General features: G+C 38.0%; 1 protein-coding gene across 1 annotated transcript in view; it reads left to right on the plus strand.

The window, feature by feature from the left end:
• LOC110019013 (alcohol dehydrogenase-like 4) overlaps nt 1–17591 on the plus strand; it is a 41854-nt gene extending 24263 nt beyond the window's left edge. Inside the window, exons 3-10 of the mRNA XM_020716528.1 lie at nt 951–1000; nt 1080–1420; nt 9396–9478; nt 13575–13650; nt 14020–14081; nt 14521–14616; nt 16519–16677; nt 17325–17591. Of these exons, the coding sequence (XP_020572187.1) occupies nt 951–1000; nt 1080–1420; nt 9396–9478; nt 13575–13650; nt 14020–14081; nt 14521–14616; nt 16519–16677; nt 17325–17441 (984 nt within the window). The 3' untranslated portion in view covers nt 17442–17591. The remainder of the gene's footprint in view (nt 1–950; nt 1001–1079; nt 1421–9395; nt 9479–13574; nt 13651–14019; nt 14082–14520; nt 14617–16518; nt 16678–17324) is intronic.
• The last annotated feature ends 2686 nt before the right edge of the window (nt 17592–20277 follow it).

Below are 20277 nucleotides of genomic sequence, written 5' to 3' on the forward strand. Positions count from 1 at the left end.
ACACATTTTATGATCAAGTCAAAGTCTCCTATTTATAGCCAACAACCAGTCCCCAGCAACTGGCCCGAAGAGAGAGACATAAAGAGACAGGAACAGCGAAGAGTCTAGCAAAGATGACCAGCTACAACTCAGAGAACACCAATGGCTTCCACGCCGGAGCGAACGGGGACGCCGGAGATAAAACGGCCGGAAAAGTTATCACATGCAAAGGTAATTCATACCTAGCATCTTAATCACTTTTTTAAAACCTTGATTAATGAGTGATTAATTGATTGATTTCTGTGGTTAATTAGCGGCGGTGGTTTGGGGACCGGGAGAAGCCTTCAAAATGGAGGAAATAGAGGTGGAGCCTCCTCAGCGCATGGAAGTCCGGATTCGAATTCTCTTCACCGGGATTTGCCACACCGACCTCAGCGCTTGGAAGGAGCTCTTGGAAGGGCGAGTTAGGGTTGTCAAAATGGCTCGTTGTTCGCGAACAACAAGTGTTCGGCTCGTTTGCTAAGCTAACAAGCCGAACACGAACAAATATTTGTTCATTCGTTTTGGCTCGAAATACTACTAATCAGCTATATATTTTTAAAAAATTTAATTAACTACAAAGATTTATGATCAATTGAAAATATTAATTAAAAAAATAGAAAAAAAATTATTAAATTAGATTCAAATGATACTTTAAATCTGATCATAATTCTTAATATCTTATGGCTACGTGATTAGGGTTGTCAAAATGACTTTTTATTCGTGAACGGCTCGTGTTCTGCTCGCTAAGCAAACAAGTAGAACACGAACACACTTTTTGAGCTTGAAATATAAACCAGCAGAACATGAGTTAATTCTGGCTCGCTCGTGTTCGTCTTGTTTACAGCTCTAGGACTAGGTATTAATAATTTCTTAATTATTTATATTAATTGACATGTATATCTAACATAATATTAATGTTGTTTTGTCAGAACAAGCAGCAGCAGGTATTCCCTCGTGTGCTGGGCCACGAGGCCGCGGGGTAAATATTAATATTTTAAATTATCATCGCTCCATATTAAAGCCGGCCAGAATAAATATTTTTATTAATTTATTGATAGGGTGGTGGAGAGCGTGGGAGAGGCCGTTGAGGACTTGAGACCGGGAGACCGGGTGGTGCCGGTTTTCAACGGCGAATGCGGGGACTGCGCTGCCTGTTCGTCGGAGAAGACAAATATGTGTGCTGTTTATGCGGTCGATCCAATGAGGAGCGTGATGCGGGCTGATGGGCGGGTCAGGTTCTTCTGGGTTGGGCCTGACAAAGCCCGGCAGCCCGTTCACCACTTCTTAAACACGTCGACGTTCGCCGAATACACCGTGATCGACTCCGCCTGTGCTGTGAGAGTTCCGGCCGACGTGCCGCTCAGCCGGATGTGTCTTTTCAGCTGCGGCGTCTCTACTGGTATTTTTTTTAAATATTTTTTTCTTACTTGATTATATATATATATATATATATATATAATGCCTCCTAAAAAAATTGCGACGATGGATTAATGAATTATCGTCTTAGCGTTGCACTCAGATGAAAATGAATAAAGCTGTGATAACACCAGAAATTTTTATGTGAAAAACCCGTAAAGTGGAAAAACCATGGGGTCTAGCATAGTTGTAAAAATCTACTATAAGTTGATGATTACAGATGCCTCTTGTCTCACAGACGGGAAAGGGTTACTAATTTTTCAAGTTATAACGTCGACTGACGACGTTTAGTCAGTTCGTTTAGTCAGTTGTGGTTGACGGAGGTCGGCGGTGATCGACGGTAGTTGATAATAATCTATGACGGTCGAAGTAGGTCAGGGGTGGCTGAAGACAGTCGATGATAGTCGGCGGTGGTCGACGGAGGTCAGCGGTGATCGATGGCGATCAATGGTGGTCCGGTGGTTGACGACGGTCAGTGGTGGTCGACGGCGATCAACGATGACGAGGATAATCTTGGACACGAGCTCATTCTCAAAGCCTCAAGTTCTCTCTTAAGTCTCCTCCCTCATGTGAGGGGTGAAACTCTATTTATAGTGTTTTGAGTGCAACTAATGCATGAATATGAACCATTTTGATCAGACGGTTCGAAGGACTTCCCTTGATCAGATGACGTTTGGTGGACATTTGAGTGCCTTAAAGATGTTGGAATTGAACAATCTTGGACTCGTTGGATTCGTCTTGTCGAGACGCTCGATTCGACAATAAACTCGCTAGATTCGATATTTATTTGACTTTTCAAATGCCTACGAAAATACTCCAAGAGTAGTTTAATGATTTGATTCGGGCTCGATTTGACTTGGATTGAATTGACTTTCATATCATTAGATCCGTTTCATCGAGCCGATCAGTTTGACTTTAATTTTGCTGAAATCGGAGCTCCGGATGATTTTTAATTGAAGTTTGAATATTTCTTGTTCAAAAAATTGCATCGAGATTCGTGTTGAATGATGAAAATTTGTTGGTGGCGTATCAATATATACATAGAGCTTGTTGAATTCAACACAGTTTTGAAAACACGATCAAAGAATGAAACGATGTGCTAGGAAGTGATTAAAAGAGAGAGAGAAAGAGAGCAATGCAGACAAAAAAAAGAGTGTCTTATTCGTGATATTGACCCATATTTATAGTTATAGACCCTAACATTACAAAAGTTTATTTTAGCTCCCTCATTATTAACTTTTCAGAGGGATTTTTTCGGTACTTACAAAGTTAATTGCATATAATAAGGTCAGGACCGATTCGATCAACGAGTTGTCGATCGCTTAACAAGTCTTGATTCAATCAATATATAGTCCGAAAAAGTGTTACTCATTGATCGTCTTGAAGGCTTGTTACCGTCTTGCAGAAGTTTTTCCTGTCATCTTTTGTCGATCGTTCGAACAAAGTGCTTCCCTTGTCAATATTCATCGTTGAAGGCTACGCTCGATCGTCTGTATCTTCTAATGAAAGATCAATCTGCTTTGAGATTTGTGTTGACATATTTTTATATGTTCATATTTAGTTTCTCGATTTTGTTGCTCATCAGAAATTGTATAGTGCTCGATGATAAGAGAATTTTTTATCATGTAATATTATTATGCAATATGAACTTCCCTCGATTTTCGTGCTTGGGGCATTATAATTAGCTTTAAAGCGGTGTAGGTTTGCATCGTCTCCGTCTCTATTGGTTCATTTGTCTCGTCCTTCTCTTTTCGTGTTTTTCACAATGTATGACGATGGAGCACTGCTTTCCGATAAGGGTGTCCTCCTCAAAGCAATGAGTGATATTTGGGCGCAGGCTCGTAAGTTAGATGTAAAGCGTAAACCTGCGAGTGAGGTATTCATGATGGGGTGAGTAGAAAGAAAGTTGTGCTCAAGCTAGGAGCTAACGATCGTAAGAGTCGACCTGATTCTTCTAGTTTTCTTTGTTGGCTTCCCCCAGGAGAGGGTTGGAGGATTGGCTAGAGGTCGACCTGTCGATCATCCTTAGAGACACTTGTCAGGGGTGAGTGTTCCTGCTGCAGGAGAAAGATTGTTCGTCTTGCTGGTTATGTGGGTCATGGTTCTTCGGAAGAGTCCTGAGGAGGTGGCGGCTGAGGATGAGACATGACTTGGACCAACTAAGTGCGGTTTTTCTTCTGAAGGTTGATAACAAAGAAAACCGATGAGGACATTTTCTCTTATACCACATCTAAATGGGGGTGGATTCTTGGTATGTAGCTTAAATAGCTTTTTGTATTTCTCTTTTCAGTAATTAAAGTCCTGACTGTTGATTATGTATCGGCAGGTACTGGTGTTGATTTTGAAGATGATATGATGGTTGTGGACTAGATTGCGGTGGAGGGAGTGAATACTTAACAGGTTGTCGCGGGGGAGCAGATATGGCATAACTAAGCGCACTGGAGCAAGGTGCTGAGTGTGATGTTGAGGATCAGGGTGTTGGAAACCAGGGTACTGGCTGTCAGGTTTTTTCCAGTGCTACGAGGGAGGAGGAGGTGACTGGAGGGCGATGTTTGTCCTCTGATTTCATACTTCGATGCCTTACTGAGGTGGAAGCGTGTTTTCTTCATTTTGGTATCCTCAAGGAGATGGTGATGGAAAAATCACTGAGGTTCTTGAGAGAGTCGACAGACGGAGAGGGAAGTCGTTGCACTGTGTGAGGAAATTGTGGTTTTCCTGAGAAAGTTATGCGTCTGTGTTCGGATGTGAAAGTTTTTGTGAAAAATATGTTGATAAGTAAATTTAGAATGCAATGTGTCTAAATCACCTCAAATACTACTGAGAAACTTTTCTTTTTACATTTGAAATAAAAGGAGGATCATCATAGTGCGTTGTTCTATTAACCAAAAAAAAAAGAGGAAAACTCATTGCAATAAGAACCAATTGAACATTATTATGAACTTGGAGGAAAGCCGAACACCTTCTAAATAATAGCCATTAAGCTCAACAAATCATTATATTATTTTCGATCTCTTAGCGTCGTTCACCAGTGCCAAACCGAGAGAGCATATAAACATTTACCATAACAAAGGAGAGGACTAGAAATGCAACAAACAATAATTATCTTATATGAAAAATAAAAGATTGAGAGATGGAAGTTACTGAATGGACAAAAAGGAGAATGTGAGGTCAGAGAGATAGAGATAATGCAATGAGCAAACAACACCGTAGAACACTTGTAGCCCGTTAAAACGCCAAAATTGGAGATCGTAAGGTGGCAGAGGAGCGTAAATGGCAAGACAAACGAAATGAAACGGGAAGTGGTGGTGTTGTGCGAATGAAAAAGGATTTAGGGTTTGTAGGATTTAGCCTTGTTCTTATACCCAAAAATCTTAAATTTGTTATTCCATAACCACGACAAGGGTTATTCTCCACTGTCCATTTTCAATCCGATCGACTTGCCAATTTGATCAAATCCATTCTACATGTAACTTCAATCAGATTGAAATATCTATCGAGTCGATCAAATACCGATTCAAAATCCGATTGAAGTTACCTGTAGAATGGATTTGAATTTGATTGAAGCCTGGTCCAAATGTTTGGCTCATGGATTAGCTTGTTCAATTCAATCCATTCTCGGTTGGAGATCAAAATTTGAGTAATTTTCAAGCGATTAACAATTTATGTGCTAATTTCTCAACCGTGCGGAGAACTACCCAAAATGAAAGCTACAATTTAAGAACTTATAAATCATAGAACGGTCTGTTCTATTTGATCCGATCTCAATTCGAGCTCAAATTTAAATAGATTGTTAAGCGCTTAACGACCTTTGTGCTAATTTCTTAGCCTTACCCAAAATGAAATCTACTTTTTTGGAACTTTATTTAAAATTAAATTTATTAAACTTTTTTTTATAAATTTAGATAAATTTTTTAAAAAAAATGAGTTTTTGCTTTATATATTTTAATATTATATTATTATTACTGTGTGCTGGAAGATTCATAGCGGTATAGTGATATTTTATGTCTTAGTGTTGAGAAATTAGAGCGAAGAAAAATAAAAATCAACACAAATCTAGAAGAACACGCATAAATTTACGAGATTCAGAAAATATGTCTACATCATCGGGAGCAGAGCGGCGACTTCCTTTTCAATATTCAGAAAAGAGTACAAAATACAAAATTCAGAATCTCAGAAACCCAGAGACTCCCCTAAAGTTACAAACAGGACATATATAATCCTATAGTACAATATGTAATTACTTAAATTACTCATGTACCAAACCGCGGGGTGTTGCCCCCGCAGCCCCAACCCACATAATGAAACTCCCTCGATTAGACAAATCCTTGCACTCCTCCGCTCGTGGGCTCTGCTCCTCTCCAGCATCTATCCCATTTATGGTAAATGAGTCATGCCTAACAAATCTCCACCTTGGCGAATATCCAGCCACGTAGGAGAAATACGTATTCCTCACAAATCTCCAACTTTGCAAATATCCAATCCGTGAAGAGAAATACATATGCCTGACAAATCTCCAACTTGACAAATATCCAGCCTCTTAGGAGAAATACATATGTCTAACAAATCTCTACCTTTGCGAATATCTAACCCTTTAGGAGAAAACACAACATAGAGTTTCTTATGCACTAATGTGGGTTGGACCACATTAAGATTCTTAAGTTTCTCAGAAAAAAGACTTTTTCTTAATTAAATATTCTTTAATTAAACTTTCCTAGAAATCCTTTTTATTAAACTTCCAAGAAAAACTCCTCCTCTGCGTTAAAGAAAAACTCCTTTTTCCTTCCAAAAAAGTTTTGTTTTTTATCTCAGAAAAGCTCCGCCTTTCATAAATGTCTCGCTTCCGCTTTCTAGAAAAGGTCCTCTTTCCTTTTTCGGCTCCAACGCGATTCAGTGATTCAAGCCGCCGTGCAAACTGCTCCTCTGAGCAGCTTCCGAACCAAATCCCGTGAACGCCTCCTGCACGAATGCCTGCGTCGGCGTGGAACTCCCGCGCAAAACTCCTCCCGCGAATTCCCGCGTGCAGCGAGCTCCTTTTGTGTTTTAGAGGGAATATTCCCTCTGGTAGAGATGGAAGATTCCTTGATTCTTCTCCGGCTAACAGCCTGCAGCGAACTGCCTTGGGCTTCGCCTTCACAAACTCCTGCTTTAGCTACAGCCTCCCATGAAAAATCCTTCGCGCCTCCGTCCACCAACTTCCAAAGAACGCCTTCGGCTTCTCTTCACAAACTGGTCCTCCTGCGCGATTCGCGCCCTTCGCGAACTCCTCGCTGCATGCTCCAACAATCTGTTGCAAACCACCAAAGTTCTTCGCTGAATTGTTGAAGCCCCAAAATTCACCGAACTCCTCTGCCCTAGCCACCAAATCTCCTTTGTCAAAATCTTCTTTATTCCTACGCCCCCAAAATTTTTATTCCTAGCCCTAGAACCTCGCTCTGATACCACTTGTTGAGAAATTAGGGCGAAAAAAAATAGGAATAGACACAAATCTAGAAGAACACGCGGAGATTTACGATGTTTGACAAAGATGCCTACATTCTCGGGAGCAGAGCGGCGACTTTATTTTCAATATTCAGAAAAGCGCACAGAATACAAGATGCAACTCACCTAGGGTTACAGACAGGACATATATATAACCCACCATGTAGTACAATATGTAATTACTTAAATTACCCCTATACCAAACTGCGGGGTGTTGCCCCCGCACCCCAACCCAGATAATGAAACTCCCCTAATTATACAAATCCTTCCGCTCCACTCCGTTTTAGCATCTGTCCCATTTATGGTATATGAGCAATATCTAACAAATCTCCATTTTGGCAAATATTCAGTCTTTAGGAGATATGCATCTTAGGAGAAATATATATACCTAACAAATCTCCACATTAGTGAATATCAAACCCTCTCTTAGGAGAAATATATATACCTAACAAATCTCCATATTAGTGAATATCAAACTCTTTAGGAGAAATAAATATACCCAACAAATCTTCACCTTGGCGAATATTCAGTCTCTTATGAGAAATACATAGCCTAACAAATCTCCTCTATTGCGAATATACAGCCCCTTAGGAGAAAATACATCATGGAAATTCTTATACACCAATGTGGGTTGGGCCACAAATCTTTTTAAATAATCCCTTAACTAAGTTTCACAAAAAAATGAATTTCTCTCAATTAAATTTTCCTTAATTAAACTTTCTCAGAAATCTTTTTCCTTAAACTTCCAATAAAACCTCTGTCTCTACTTTCCAGAAAATCAACTTTTTTTCTTCCAGAAAAGCTCTGCTTCTGGTTTCCACAAAAGGTCCACTTTTCTTTTTCGGCTTTAGCGTGATTCAATGATTCACGCCACCGTGTGAATTGCTCCTCCGAGCAGCTTCCAAATTGAATCTCGCAAATGCCTCCCGCGCGAATGCCTGCGTCGGCGCGGAACTCCCGCGCAAACTCCTTCTGCGAATTTCCGCTTTTTAGAGGGAATATTCTCTTTGGTGGAGATGAAAGATTCCTTGATTCTCTTCTGGTGAACAACCTGCCGCGAACCGCCTTCGGCTTCGCCTTCGCAAACTCCTGCGTTGGTGGCAGCCTCTCGCGAACAATCCTTCGCGCCTCCGTCCGCCAACTTCCAGCGAACGCCTTCGGCTTCGCCTTCGCAAACTGGTCCTCCCGCGCGCCCTTCATGAACTCCTCGCTGCCTGCTCCAACAATCTGTTGCGAACAGCTAAAGTTCTTTGCCGAATCGTTGAAGCCTCGAAATTCACCGGATTCCTCTGCCTTAGCCGCTAAATCTCCTCTGTCAAAATCTTCTTTATTCCTGTGCTGCCGAAATTTTTCTTCCCTGCCCTTGAAACTTTTTCTGATATCACTTGTTGAGAATTTATGACGAAAAAAATAGAAATCGACATAAGTCCAGAAGAGCACACAGAGATTTACGAGATTCGGCAAAGATGCTTACATTCTCGGGAGCAGAGTGGCGACTTCCTTTATATTCAGAAAAGAGTACAGAATACAAAATTCGAATCTCAGAGACACAGAAACTCCCCTAGGGTTAAAAACATGACATATATGTTACCCTACAGTACAATATGTAATTACTTAAATTACTCATGAATCAAACCGCAGGCTGTTGCCCCACACCCTCATCCCACATAATGAAACTCCCCCGATTGTACAGATTCTTCCACTCCACTCCGCTCCGCTCCAGCATCCGTCTCATTTATGGTGTATGAGCCATGCCTAACACTTAGCATTGTGCCTAGATCCAACACACAAAAGATAATTAAAAAGTAGTATAAGACATTAATATTTTTTATATTGATCAAAAACTCTAAAAACAGAAAAAACTATTTAAATTGTAAGTATATAGATTTACTTTTCTCCAGACTTAGAAGATAAAATTATGATAATGATATTTAAAAATGTATAATATTCATCAAATTTCAATAGTTTTAATTGAATAAAAATTAATATAATTTTTTTTATGATAATATCGGTAGTTAACTACAATGAATGATTGCCATAACATAAGTTGTTAATTTCAAATAAAATAATTAGAAGGAACTTTTCCAAGGTGCTTTTGAAAGTAATCTACGCAGACCGAGGACCGATTGTTAGCGGCATGGCAGTGTACGTTTCCGAAAAAGTCTATTCTGAAATACTATATTACATTAGAGAGAACTCTTATAATTTCTTTTGGGGTCATTTACATGCATACCACCCAATTTTCATATATTTTCAAATTTAATACTTTAATTTTCATATTTACACACAATACTTAAATTTTAACATCGCACAAAACGTACAACCATCACGAATTTTTTCAAACTGAACTAGATTTTTCATGTATAAATTTATAACACTTTAAGTGATGTAAACATAAATATTAAATGTTAATTGTTAGATATGTAAATATATGTGAATTATGTGGCATGCATCTAATATTTTTTATTTTAATTGTGAAGGGCTGGGAGCTGCGTGGAATACGGCGAACATCGAGAAAGGGTCCAAAGTGGCAATCTTTGGTCTGGGTGCCGTCGGTCTTGCTGTGAGTCGACTTCGTTCTCTCTTTAAAATTTTGAAAAAACTTTGTGTATACATAAGAACTAATGACATGAAGCTCAAAGAAAACAAACGGTGGAGGGGCTAAAAAGTTTTCCTTCGAGGTAAGTGATCGACTGATAATTCAACACCAAGCATGAGAAGTCGCATCTCTAAACCCATGATAGCTCAAAGTTTTAGAGATGTTTTCCCTCTCGATAGCGACAAGATCAGTGAAGAGTGAGATGCAAATCATCCTGATTGTGAGTCTCGTCGGATATCCCGCATAGGCAGCAACAAGATCCACTCAAGACCTTGTGAAAGGGAATGTTCATCCGAGGCAACGAACCGATTATGCAAACGAAAATGCGGGCCATATAAGACTTGAGTCAAACAACAAACTAGCCACGACTCGCCCGATGAAACAAATTAACTCGTCAGCCAACCGACCGATTAGGAAGCAGGCGAGAACCTTCGACCAAGGCTAATCGACCATCCTACTTTCCTCAATGAAGGACGAGATCAACACTCGACGACCTTTGCTACCACTTCGAGCTTCTTTATTTTGGGAAGCTGCATACCCTGTTTGATGAGATTTTTGAAGATCTTCATAAGACATTCCTTTTTAAAAGAGTATACCTTAGAATTCTTTTGCTCAGAAGGTGGGGTCTTCCACTACTGAGAAGGTGAGCGAGCTTGTTCGGCGGACAAGACATGCTTTTTCAGCTTACTATTAACTGTCGTCAAAGCTAAACTCTCTTTTGTTTTTCTCAATGGACCTGTTGTGGAAAACTTTTTGTCTTTGGCTTTATCATCACCTTTAAGGACTAAATCCCATATGATATCTTGAAGATTGATTACCTTCTCTATCAACTCTGCAAAAGTTTTGATAGAAGTGATTTTTAACAAGGCAAAAATTTGGCATTTTATTTTGCCCATGAGGAGTGCAACGACATGCCATTTCTAAGGGAGAGGCTCACACATCATACTCAGATTTCACCAACGGATGACAAAGTCTCATAAGTGTTCGTTGGGCTTTTGTTGGGCCAACATTAGGTTACTCATGGTAATTCGGGGTTGTTTCGTACTTAGATGTCTTTCCTGTTTTATGGTAATTTGGGCCACGTGACAAGAACTGGTAGGCCCTCCCTATGCTTCGACCATACGTGCTAACGGAGACCGTACTTAAACTGATTCTGATAGAACACCAGATTATAGTTCACGTCATTCGTCGGGTGCCCTGCGACGTACATTCTGTGGAGGGGGATTCAGGCACCCGACACATAACGTTTCTGATGACTCTTCATGTCATGATCCATCAATGAAGAGGAATTGGATATCCTCATGGTACCGTAGAGAAGCGGAGAATACTTTGGAGCCATCACAGCCGAACGAAAAGAACATAAGAAAAATGAAGAGAAGGAATTAGAAAACTCGAAGAGTAAAATGCAAAAACTGGAAAAAGTGTAGGGCGAGCGCGTAGATCGAAGAGTAACATAAATGATAAATTTCACGCCAATTGTCATTTCAAATTCCCTCAAAATATCTTTTTTTTATTACAAATGATATTACTACAGGTTTAGGACAAAGTATTTGATAAATGGGTCCTCTACGATTTCGGACGGGGCATGCCCCTTATAAAGAAATCTCTGGAAGAACATCTCTCCACCAAGCTTAGTTTTTTCCATTCAGTCGGCCTCATTGTGTAATTAACTTAGAACTACTGAACAACGGATGGATCGCATCTCAACTCAGACATTGTTTAGGGAAACAAGCAGTAACGCGACCTCTCCCTCCAGTTGAACAATGATAGCTGATTGTTGTTGAAAGACGTCCTCCAGAAGTTCGCAACGAGCCATCCATCCAAACACATGAGTCGGCATGACTTTTCGTTGTTTGGTGCAGAAGCTCTTAAATCTCTTGCACCCGACATGCCACCGACTCGAGAGGGAGTTTTCGACACACAGGTTGATTCTACTGAGAGCTTCCGCCAGCATCAGTCGACGAAAAAGGGGAGTGATCACATCAAGGGACTCGATGACATTGGCAGGAACTTAGTCAACTACATCTCTAGGGTGCCCACCACCATTGACATCCTCTGTCCCGATCGACATTCTGCGTTTAAAAGGAATATTAAGTTACTATGCCAGCCAAAGTCAAAAGAAACTCCTTACATACCCACGAGCCTCTCAAGCTCCAACCAATTCAAGGGACGACCTTCCTCTCTCGTTAGGGTGCCTCATCCCTTTTCCCCCAGGGGCATCAACAAAGGGTCAACAACCACTCCTGCCCTCGGGCTACGAAAATCGTTGGCAGCCCTTTCCCCAGACGGGGTCGATGACTCAACCATAGCCCTGACCTCACTCGAACTAGAAACCACTGGTTTCCGGAGCCTCTTTGGCGACCATCTTTCTGGCCCCTCAGAAGAAGCAACCTGGTTGACCGACTAAGGGTCGACTAGCCCTGACCTCACTCGAACTAGAAACCACTGGTTTTCGGAGCCTCTTTGGCGACCATCTTTCTGGCCCCTCGAAAGAAGCAACCTGGTTGACCGACTAAGGGTCGACTGTCTCTCACCTTATTTCTTCACCATTTTCTTTTTTATGATAAATGTCGGAGCAGATGGATACCACTGTAAGGCCAGTAGGCTCGGGTCAACTATCTTATTGCTCGTGCCACCCGACATGAAGCCTACTCAGCAACCCAGAAAATGTTGGCAAAAGATGAACAACCCAACTCTTGACTTTCTTTATAATACATCATGAGCACGAAAATAAAGGGAGAACTAATCATTAAATTTTTTTAATTTCTGTGACATGATTTAAATAATAATTTCTCTGTCATTATCGCTGCTATCGCCGCCAAGGAGCAGAAAAACTCGAGCAACTAATATGTATACATCAGAACTACTGACACGAATCTCAAGAAAAATGAATGGCCAGGGGGCTAAAATGTTTCCCTCCGATGTAAGCGATCAACCGATAATTCAACGCCAAGCGTAAGATAATTCAACGCCAAGCGTGAGAAACCGTGTCTCTAAACTAGGGATAGCTCAATGCTCTAGAAATTTGTTCCCACTCGATAGCGACAAGATCGACCAAAAGTGAACACAAATCATCATAACAACGAGACTCGTCGGATATCCCGCATAGGTAACGACAAGATTTGCCCAAGTCCTTACAAAAGGGAATGTTTGGTCGAGGCGATTAACCGACCAGACAGTCGAAGACGCAGACATTATAAGACTTGAGCCAATTGACAAACAAGTCACGACTTACCTGATAAAACAAATCGACCCATCAGCCGACTGACCAACTAGGGCACATGCGAGTACCCTTGACCACAACTAATCGACCGACCTACTTTTCGCCATGACAGGCGAGATTAACACTCAACCGGATGTCTCAGTCGATCAATAGAAGACTAGATCGCCACTCAGCAAGTTGTCTCAACCTGCTGAAGTCATGCAAAGTCAATCGGTCAATTAATGCCATGTTAGAATTCAAACTGTAATACATATATAATATAAAATTTATATAATTAATCAAAGCATTAATTACACTAAGAATGATTTCCATAAATATTCGCCTCTTTCTTTAATTATACAAAATACATTCCTATAAATAAGAGACAAAAGAACGACCAAAAGAAGCTAGACCATTTGGACTCTCCCCCATGTTTCCTCGATAGTGAAGTCTTGACCAACTTTACTTTATTCTCCCTCTTCACTCAACTCTAACTTTCAAAACTTATTAAAAAAAAAGACAATCGAAGAAACGACACTTTGTATTACAATAGTTGTGATGCAATCTTATAAATTACAAAAGAGAGCGAGAGAGAAGTATTAAAAGTCCTATTTTTTTTATGAGTTCATAAATTTAATTGGAATAAAATAATTAAGTGCAATATATATTTTGCAAAGCAAATATTTTCTTAGTTCTTTAATTTGTTGCAGATAAGAATTCTTTCGGTGACCTCAGACATTAATACGAATGTTTAGGTGCTAATATGCAAATACAATAAAGTTTTGTGATATTTATGTAAATGCCCCCTGAATTTTTTGTACTCAAATGTTTTTGCGCAATGATGACGATATTACGCAGGCTGCTGAAGGCGCACGCTTGAGAGGGGCGGCTCGCATCATTGGGGTTGACATCAATCCTAATAAATTTCTAAAAGGTATTTTATTTTATTTAATGTCATTTATTTTATTAATTGGGTGTTTTGTGTTAATTCTCATAAAATCACTTGAAGTGGGAGACCATTCATATATTTTGTAAATTTAATCCTTCTCATTATTGATTAGACAGTTTAATAATTTCACTTCCTATCAATAGATTATATTTATAGCTATTACATCTAAAAATATATATATATTATTATTATAATCTTTTAGAAGTGTAGTAGGTGTCGTCATGGAAAAATAAGATGATATATTTGAAAAAAAATAAAATTTAGATGTTAGGCATGTAAATACATAAGATTTCATAAGTGCATTAATTTACTTCTCACAAGCTACTTATTGCTTGATTTCATTTGTTCTTATAGGACGAGAAATGGGCATCACAGATTTCATAAACCCCAAGGAGTACACAAAACCATCGCACGAGGTAGCGTAATAGAGAACGTAAATTTACATGCAACTCAATATATAAAATTTACGTCCAGACAATTATTCGCTCGGAGGTCATGATCGTCACTCCACATGTGAACTTGGGCGACGCGGCCTCCCTTGAGGTTGTCTGGACGTACGAACATAACACGTAATGTAATATTTTCTCTCAGTTAAGATATTCAGTTCTAATTGTATAAAAATATTTGTAGAGTTATTGTGAGAGAGTATATTATATAAAAATGTATTAAAAAAATTATTTTGAAAAGGTCGGTAAATAAGTTTATTAGAGCAATCACATTCCAGTGAATATTATTGTAAAAATGAAAATTTTAGTCAAATAAAATTTTGCTATTTTTCCATAGAAGAAAATTGTGAAAGCTTGATCCAAAGAGATCCTTCTTCGACATTGCTGATGAATGTATGAATGAATGCAGGTGATAAGAGAATTGACCGACGGTGGCGTTGACTACAGCTTCGAGTGCTCTGGGAATCTTGAAGTTCTTCGTGAGGCATATCTATCAACTCATCTGGTACTTTCAATTCAAGCAAATATTAAATGATCAATCAAATTTATATTTAAATCTTGAATTATATATTTATAATTGATATTTCATCAACAATTTTTTATCATTCGACATGAATCTTGAGACATTAAATGAATCTCGAGGAATTTTTTCAGGGAGAAACCTTTGTGAGGCATATGTAGAACTTTAATTTCAGCAAAGCACAACTTGGTCTAATCCAAGTCAAATCAAACTCAAATCAGACCGTTAAATAACATTTGGAAATTTTGGGGGGCTACTTCGAATATCAAATGAATTTAAAATTTGATGAGCTTATAGTCAAATAGAGCGTCTCGATGAAACGAATCCAACAAGTTTAAGATCGCACGGCTTCATCATCTTTAAGACACTCAAACGTCTTTAGAACGTCGTTTGATCAAGAAGATATATGTGGGTCATCCAATGGTATATTTATTCTTTCCTTATTTGTTAGGTGACCTCTCTTAAACTCTATAAATAGAATATTACCCTCTTTATGAAAGTGGGAGCTCAACCTTGAATCGGAGGAAAACATAACTTAGACGAGAAGGGACTGGGGTCCAATTTCGTTCTGCATTGAAGTTTCCGCGAACACCATCTGCTCCTGCAACCGCCGACCAACATGAGCCACCGCTTCTTGACCACTGTTGACCACCATATACCACCGTCAGATTGTTGCAACAACGCCCCTTGTGAATCACATGTGATGTGGAATCCCAACGTATGTTGCAGAGTAACAAAACACCCAACGGTACAGTGCAACAATGCACCCTGAAGATGATGTAACGACACATTCTGATGATGGTGTAACATTGCACCCCTAAGTGGTGTAACAATGCATACCGAATACGGTGCAACAATGAACCAAAACAACAACTTCTTACAACCACCATACTCAAATTACGACAACTTTCTCGAAACTCATGAAACTCTCTTCCATAGCTCACACATCTCTCAAATCCAGCCTATATGGCCTACATACGTTATCACAGTTTATACAGCTCTCAACTCTAGCCTTTGTTACTTACAAACATTATCCCAGCTCATGCGGCTCCTAACTCTAACATTTGTTGCCCGCAGACGTTACTTCAACTCTCCGCCGCAATCTATGTGACCAACTATGACCTAAATGACTCACAGTTGTTGTAGCTCTCATCTCTGATCTTTGCGGCTTACAAACTTTATCACGACTCATATGACTCCCAACTTCGATCTCTGTGGCCTACGGACATTATCTCAACTCAAGCTAGCAACTTAAAACTCTAGCCTTTACATTTTAGGATGTTATCACATCTCCGACAACTCTCTATTATGGCCTCTGGGGCTAACCAACTCTTTTAAAGCAACTATCTTTAGCCTACATGGGCAACTTCTACCATGACTTCCAACTACGACCTCTACGACCAATTGACACTATAGCCACAGTCTACAACATTCACATCGAACTACTCTTAGTAACCAACTACGACTCTTACAACCTATTATCACCAAGAGTTCGTTTATCATAACCAGATTATCACTATTATCAATAAATTATTATTGTACATTTATGAAGGTCAACTTTGTGACTCTACCTTCTCTAATTCACAAGAAGAGTAAACTTATGTACCTACAATTACAAAGTGATTTATTTTAATTGAGCTAGGTTGTACGATTTTTTCTCTTTTCAAGAGTATTTCATGTAAAAATTTATGGTGTCTCAACTTGTCATTTTAATCACCTAAGATTTATTATTCTACTGCCATAAATTTTCTGACACACATCAATAATTAATATATCTAATCAATTTAATCATGTCGTCTCTATATTCATGTAATCTTCTACCTAAGATTTGATCATTATTGTTGTAATTTTGTGTATGACCATCAATATTTCAATTGTCAACAATAGGGTTGGGGGTTGACTGTGGTTCTGAGCATTGACCCATGCCCAAGAATGCTTCCAATATTCTCCATGGAGCTCTATGAGAGGAAGATAGCCGCTGCCGCGTTTGGCGGCTTCAAACCCAAGTCTCACCTGCCGGCTCTTATCAGCAACTACATCACTGGGGTCAGTATAAGATTGTTTTTTATTATGTGATCACCAAATCTTATTTTCTTTTAGTGTTGATGGAAGATTTACATGCATATATACCACTCAACTCTTAAGTATTTATACATCTATCCTCTAAACTTCAATTTTTGCATGAACAGACGTGTTTCACTTTTCCTTAATTAAAATAGTGATATTTTTTATGTGATGATATACGTGTAAAAAATAAATTTTAAGTATTAAATATGTAAATACATGAGAAATCCGAATTCTTATGTAAATGTCAAAATTTTGATATGTAAATAAGTAAATGTCAATCCGAATTCTTATGTAAATGTCAAAATTTTGACATGTAAATAAGTAAATGTCCAACTTTAGCTTTAGATATTTGAATACATGTAAAAAAAATCACACCATTCTTATGTATTTACATATCTAACACCTACAGATTGACAATTAAATTTATAACACTTTGATATCCTAAACCTATGCATGAAAAGATATGTTTTACTTAAAAAGCTAATAATATTGATATTTTTTGTGTGTTGTTATAAATTTGAGTGGCGTGCATGTAAATATCAAAGTTTAGGTTAGATATGTAAATGTATAAAAACTGTGTGGTAAATATGTAAATGTACCTTTTGTTTGTAACAATTATTTTGCAGGAGACTAAGATAAATTTGGATGGGTTCATATCTCATGAGATGCCCTTCTCTGAAATAAACCAAGCTTTTCAGCTGCTTTCGGAGGGCCAAGCCTTGAGATGTCTTCTGAAGCTTTGAGTTAATACACGTGAGGTTTGAGTTGAGGTATTTTTATGTAATAATATATATTTGCACAGAATGTCTCTTGGGGTGTTTGATTAATATTTGATGAATGTTAATATTAAATAAAATACAGATCAAAATGTTAATTCCTGCAAAATTTTAATTTTTCCGGTTATTTTTTTATTTTAATTTGCCGAGTATGTGCTATGAAATGATAGTTCGGCTTTCAATCTTTGCGGCACCCCAAACATTGATAATTACATATATACCGCACAAATGTTATTTATTTACATATCTAACACCTACATATTGATATTTATATATATGCCAATCAAATCATTAACATCAAATCAAAAATATCGCCAATTTTACCAATGTGTTGGTATATGTTTATGATAGCAAGGTGTTGAAAGTGCTGATTTTCAAAATTTAGGGGTTAGATATATAAATATATAAATATTGTGTAACATGTATGTAAATACATCAAATAAATAAATAAATAAAGGACAAAATAAGTAATGAACTCCAATTCCAACCCTTGCAAAAGCTTACTCATATATGGAACACATTAATTGGACATGGAGTGAGCCATAAACTTGAAGGAGAAATTATTACGTGCTGTTGATCGTACGTATGGAAAGTAGTTAGATGGGCCGATGGACTGTCATTCGGATGTACGATCAGCCACACGTCACTGTTTTTCCGCTTGAAGGCGACTCTTTCAACCACATTTAAGGCAAGTGTTTTTTTTGGCTTTTGAGTTGTTATACGTACCTAAAAGGCTATTAGAGGAAGGTGAGTACTGTTAGCCTAATTAAATTAGCTAGTAATTGTTACATTATTGCATGTTTTCAATTGATTGTTAAATTTGTGTAGAAAATAGTGGTTTTCAAGTCACCCATCCACCATGCAATATATATCTCTTATTGGAAGATTCACATGCACACTCCTTGATTCTTATCTATTTACCTATCTATCTTATATTAATGGTTTTCTTATTGTTCTGAAATTCCTCGTTGCATCTGGAATTTTTCACATCTTGGCAAGGCAAGATTGTATGGTAGACTCTTCTTCCTCTCATTCCATTACAGAACAAATTAAAACTTCTTTTGTCATGCATGTGACTCTTGTCTTTTTAGTTGGATCGATTGTTTCACCGTACATAAATGTTGTTGTTGTAAGTGGTGCAAATATATATATATATAACTAATGCTACGTATGTAAATTTTCCTTATTATTATTATTGTTGTTGTTGTATTAAATGATATAAACTAATTGGAATCTTGAAATTAAACAACAAATTTGAGTAACCTTTTTAATTGACTAGCCTTGCTAACTCTTGTTTTATGTGGGATTTTCTAGTCATTGTTTTAAAAATTTACTAGGCAAACACATGTGGGGTTGGACTTATGTGATGTTTATATATGCATGTTAAAAAATAACTCACATGGGATATGCAATAATAGTTACTTTAGATATAATAGATTAGGTTAAGTGATCAAAATTAGGGTTTTTGTTGAGATTGTCTTAGTGCTTCTGTAGTATTGGCTACCGTTTCTCTTTCAGTGTCCTTAATAACTTTGTCATAAAGCATTTCATAATCGATTAAGCATCCATGTCATTTTGGCTATTATAGTGATTAATCTAGCTATGCATTTTATTCTTCACACACGAAATGTAATTAGTTTCTTCGCGTTGTTGTGTTTATAGCATGAGTACTCTTTACTTAGTGTATTTCATTATTGGTTAAAATTGAAGAAGCAACATTTGCGAAATAAGGCTTGAAAAATTAGGAGTAAAAAATAAACACTTTAATGTTCTGTGTTAAACTTATTGTATAAAACAAAGATTAAGTGTAATTTAAGAAATCTCTTAGATACTTGATGCAATTTATACGAGTCATGAATCAGAACTATTAGAGATAAAATTGTGCTACGTCGGAAAATTTTTTTCTTCAAAAATCTATCTCAAATATTCCCACTCAATAAATTCTTTAAAATATTTACCTCTAGAGTTATTCTTTGGATCACCTAAAAAATTTGTATTAAAATATTTTCACTTCATCTCATGACTTTCTTAAGTCATAAATCCTACAAAAGTTTTTAATGGCTCAAAATGAAGCACAAATTATTGAATATCCCACTAAATTAGTGTCATCACATTACAAAATAATTGTTTACATTAATTTATTATGAAGAATTATTGCTAGAGCATGTCAAGAAGCCCCATACCACATATTAACTGCAACACAATTTCTTAATATGTTATCACTTCATGCAACATGTTTAAAGCTCTAAACTTAACACTCATTTTATACCTTCATGCACATAATATCCTGTTGAGGAAATTAAGGGCGAAGAAAACAGTAATCGACATAAATCCAGAAGAACACAGAGATTTAACGAGGTTAGACAAAGATGCCTACGTCCTCGGGAGCAGAACGGCGAGTTCCTTTCAATAATCAGAAAAGAGGTTACAGAATTCAGGGATTCAACTCTCTCAAAGACCTAGGATTACAAACAGGTCTATTTATAATCCTAGAGTAAGTCCTGCAATACAATATGTAATTCTCAAATTACCCATGTACCGTATAGCCCCAACCCATATAACGTAACTTCCCAATTTGGACAGATTCTTTCGCTCCGCTCCGCTCCGCTTCTTTCCAGCGTCTGTCCCTATATCGTATATGAGTATACCATAACAAGTCTCCACCTTGGCGAATATCCAGCCCCTTAGGAGAAAAGATGCCTGGGAGTTACACCTGCACCAATGTGGGTTAGGCCATCATGCTTCTGTTGCGCCCTCGCTGATCTCAACCCACTGAATTCCAAGAGACACATCTCTTCAATTC

Source organism: Phalaenopsis equestris, unplaced genomic scaffold (genome assembly GCF_001263595.1).
Source record: "Phalaenopsis equestris unplaced genomic scaffold, ASM126359v1 Scaffold000038, whole genome shotgun sequence".
In the NCBI taxonomy this organism is placed as follows: Eukaryota; Viridiplantae; Streptophyta; class Magnoliopsida; order Asparagales; family Orchidaceae; genus Phalaenopsis; species Phalaenopsis equestris.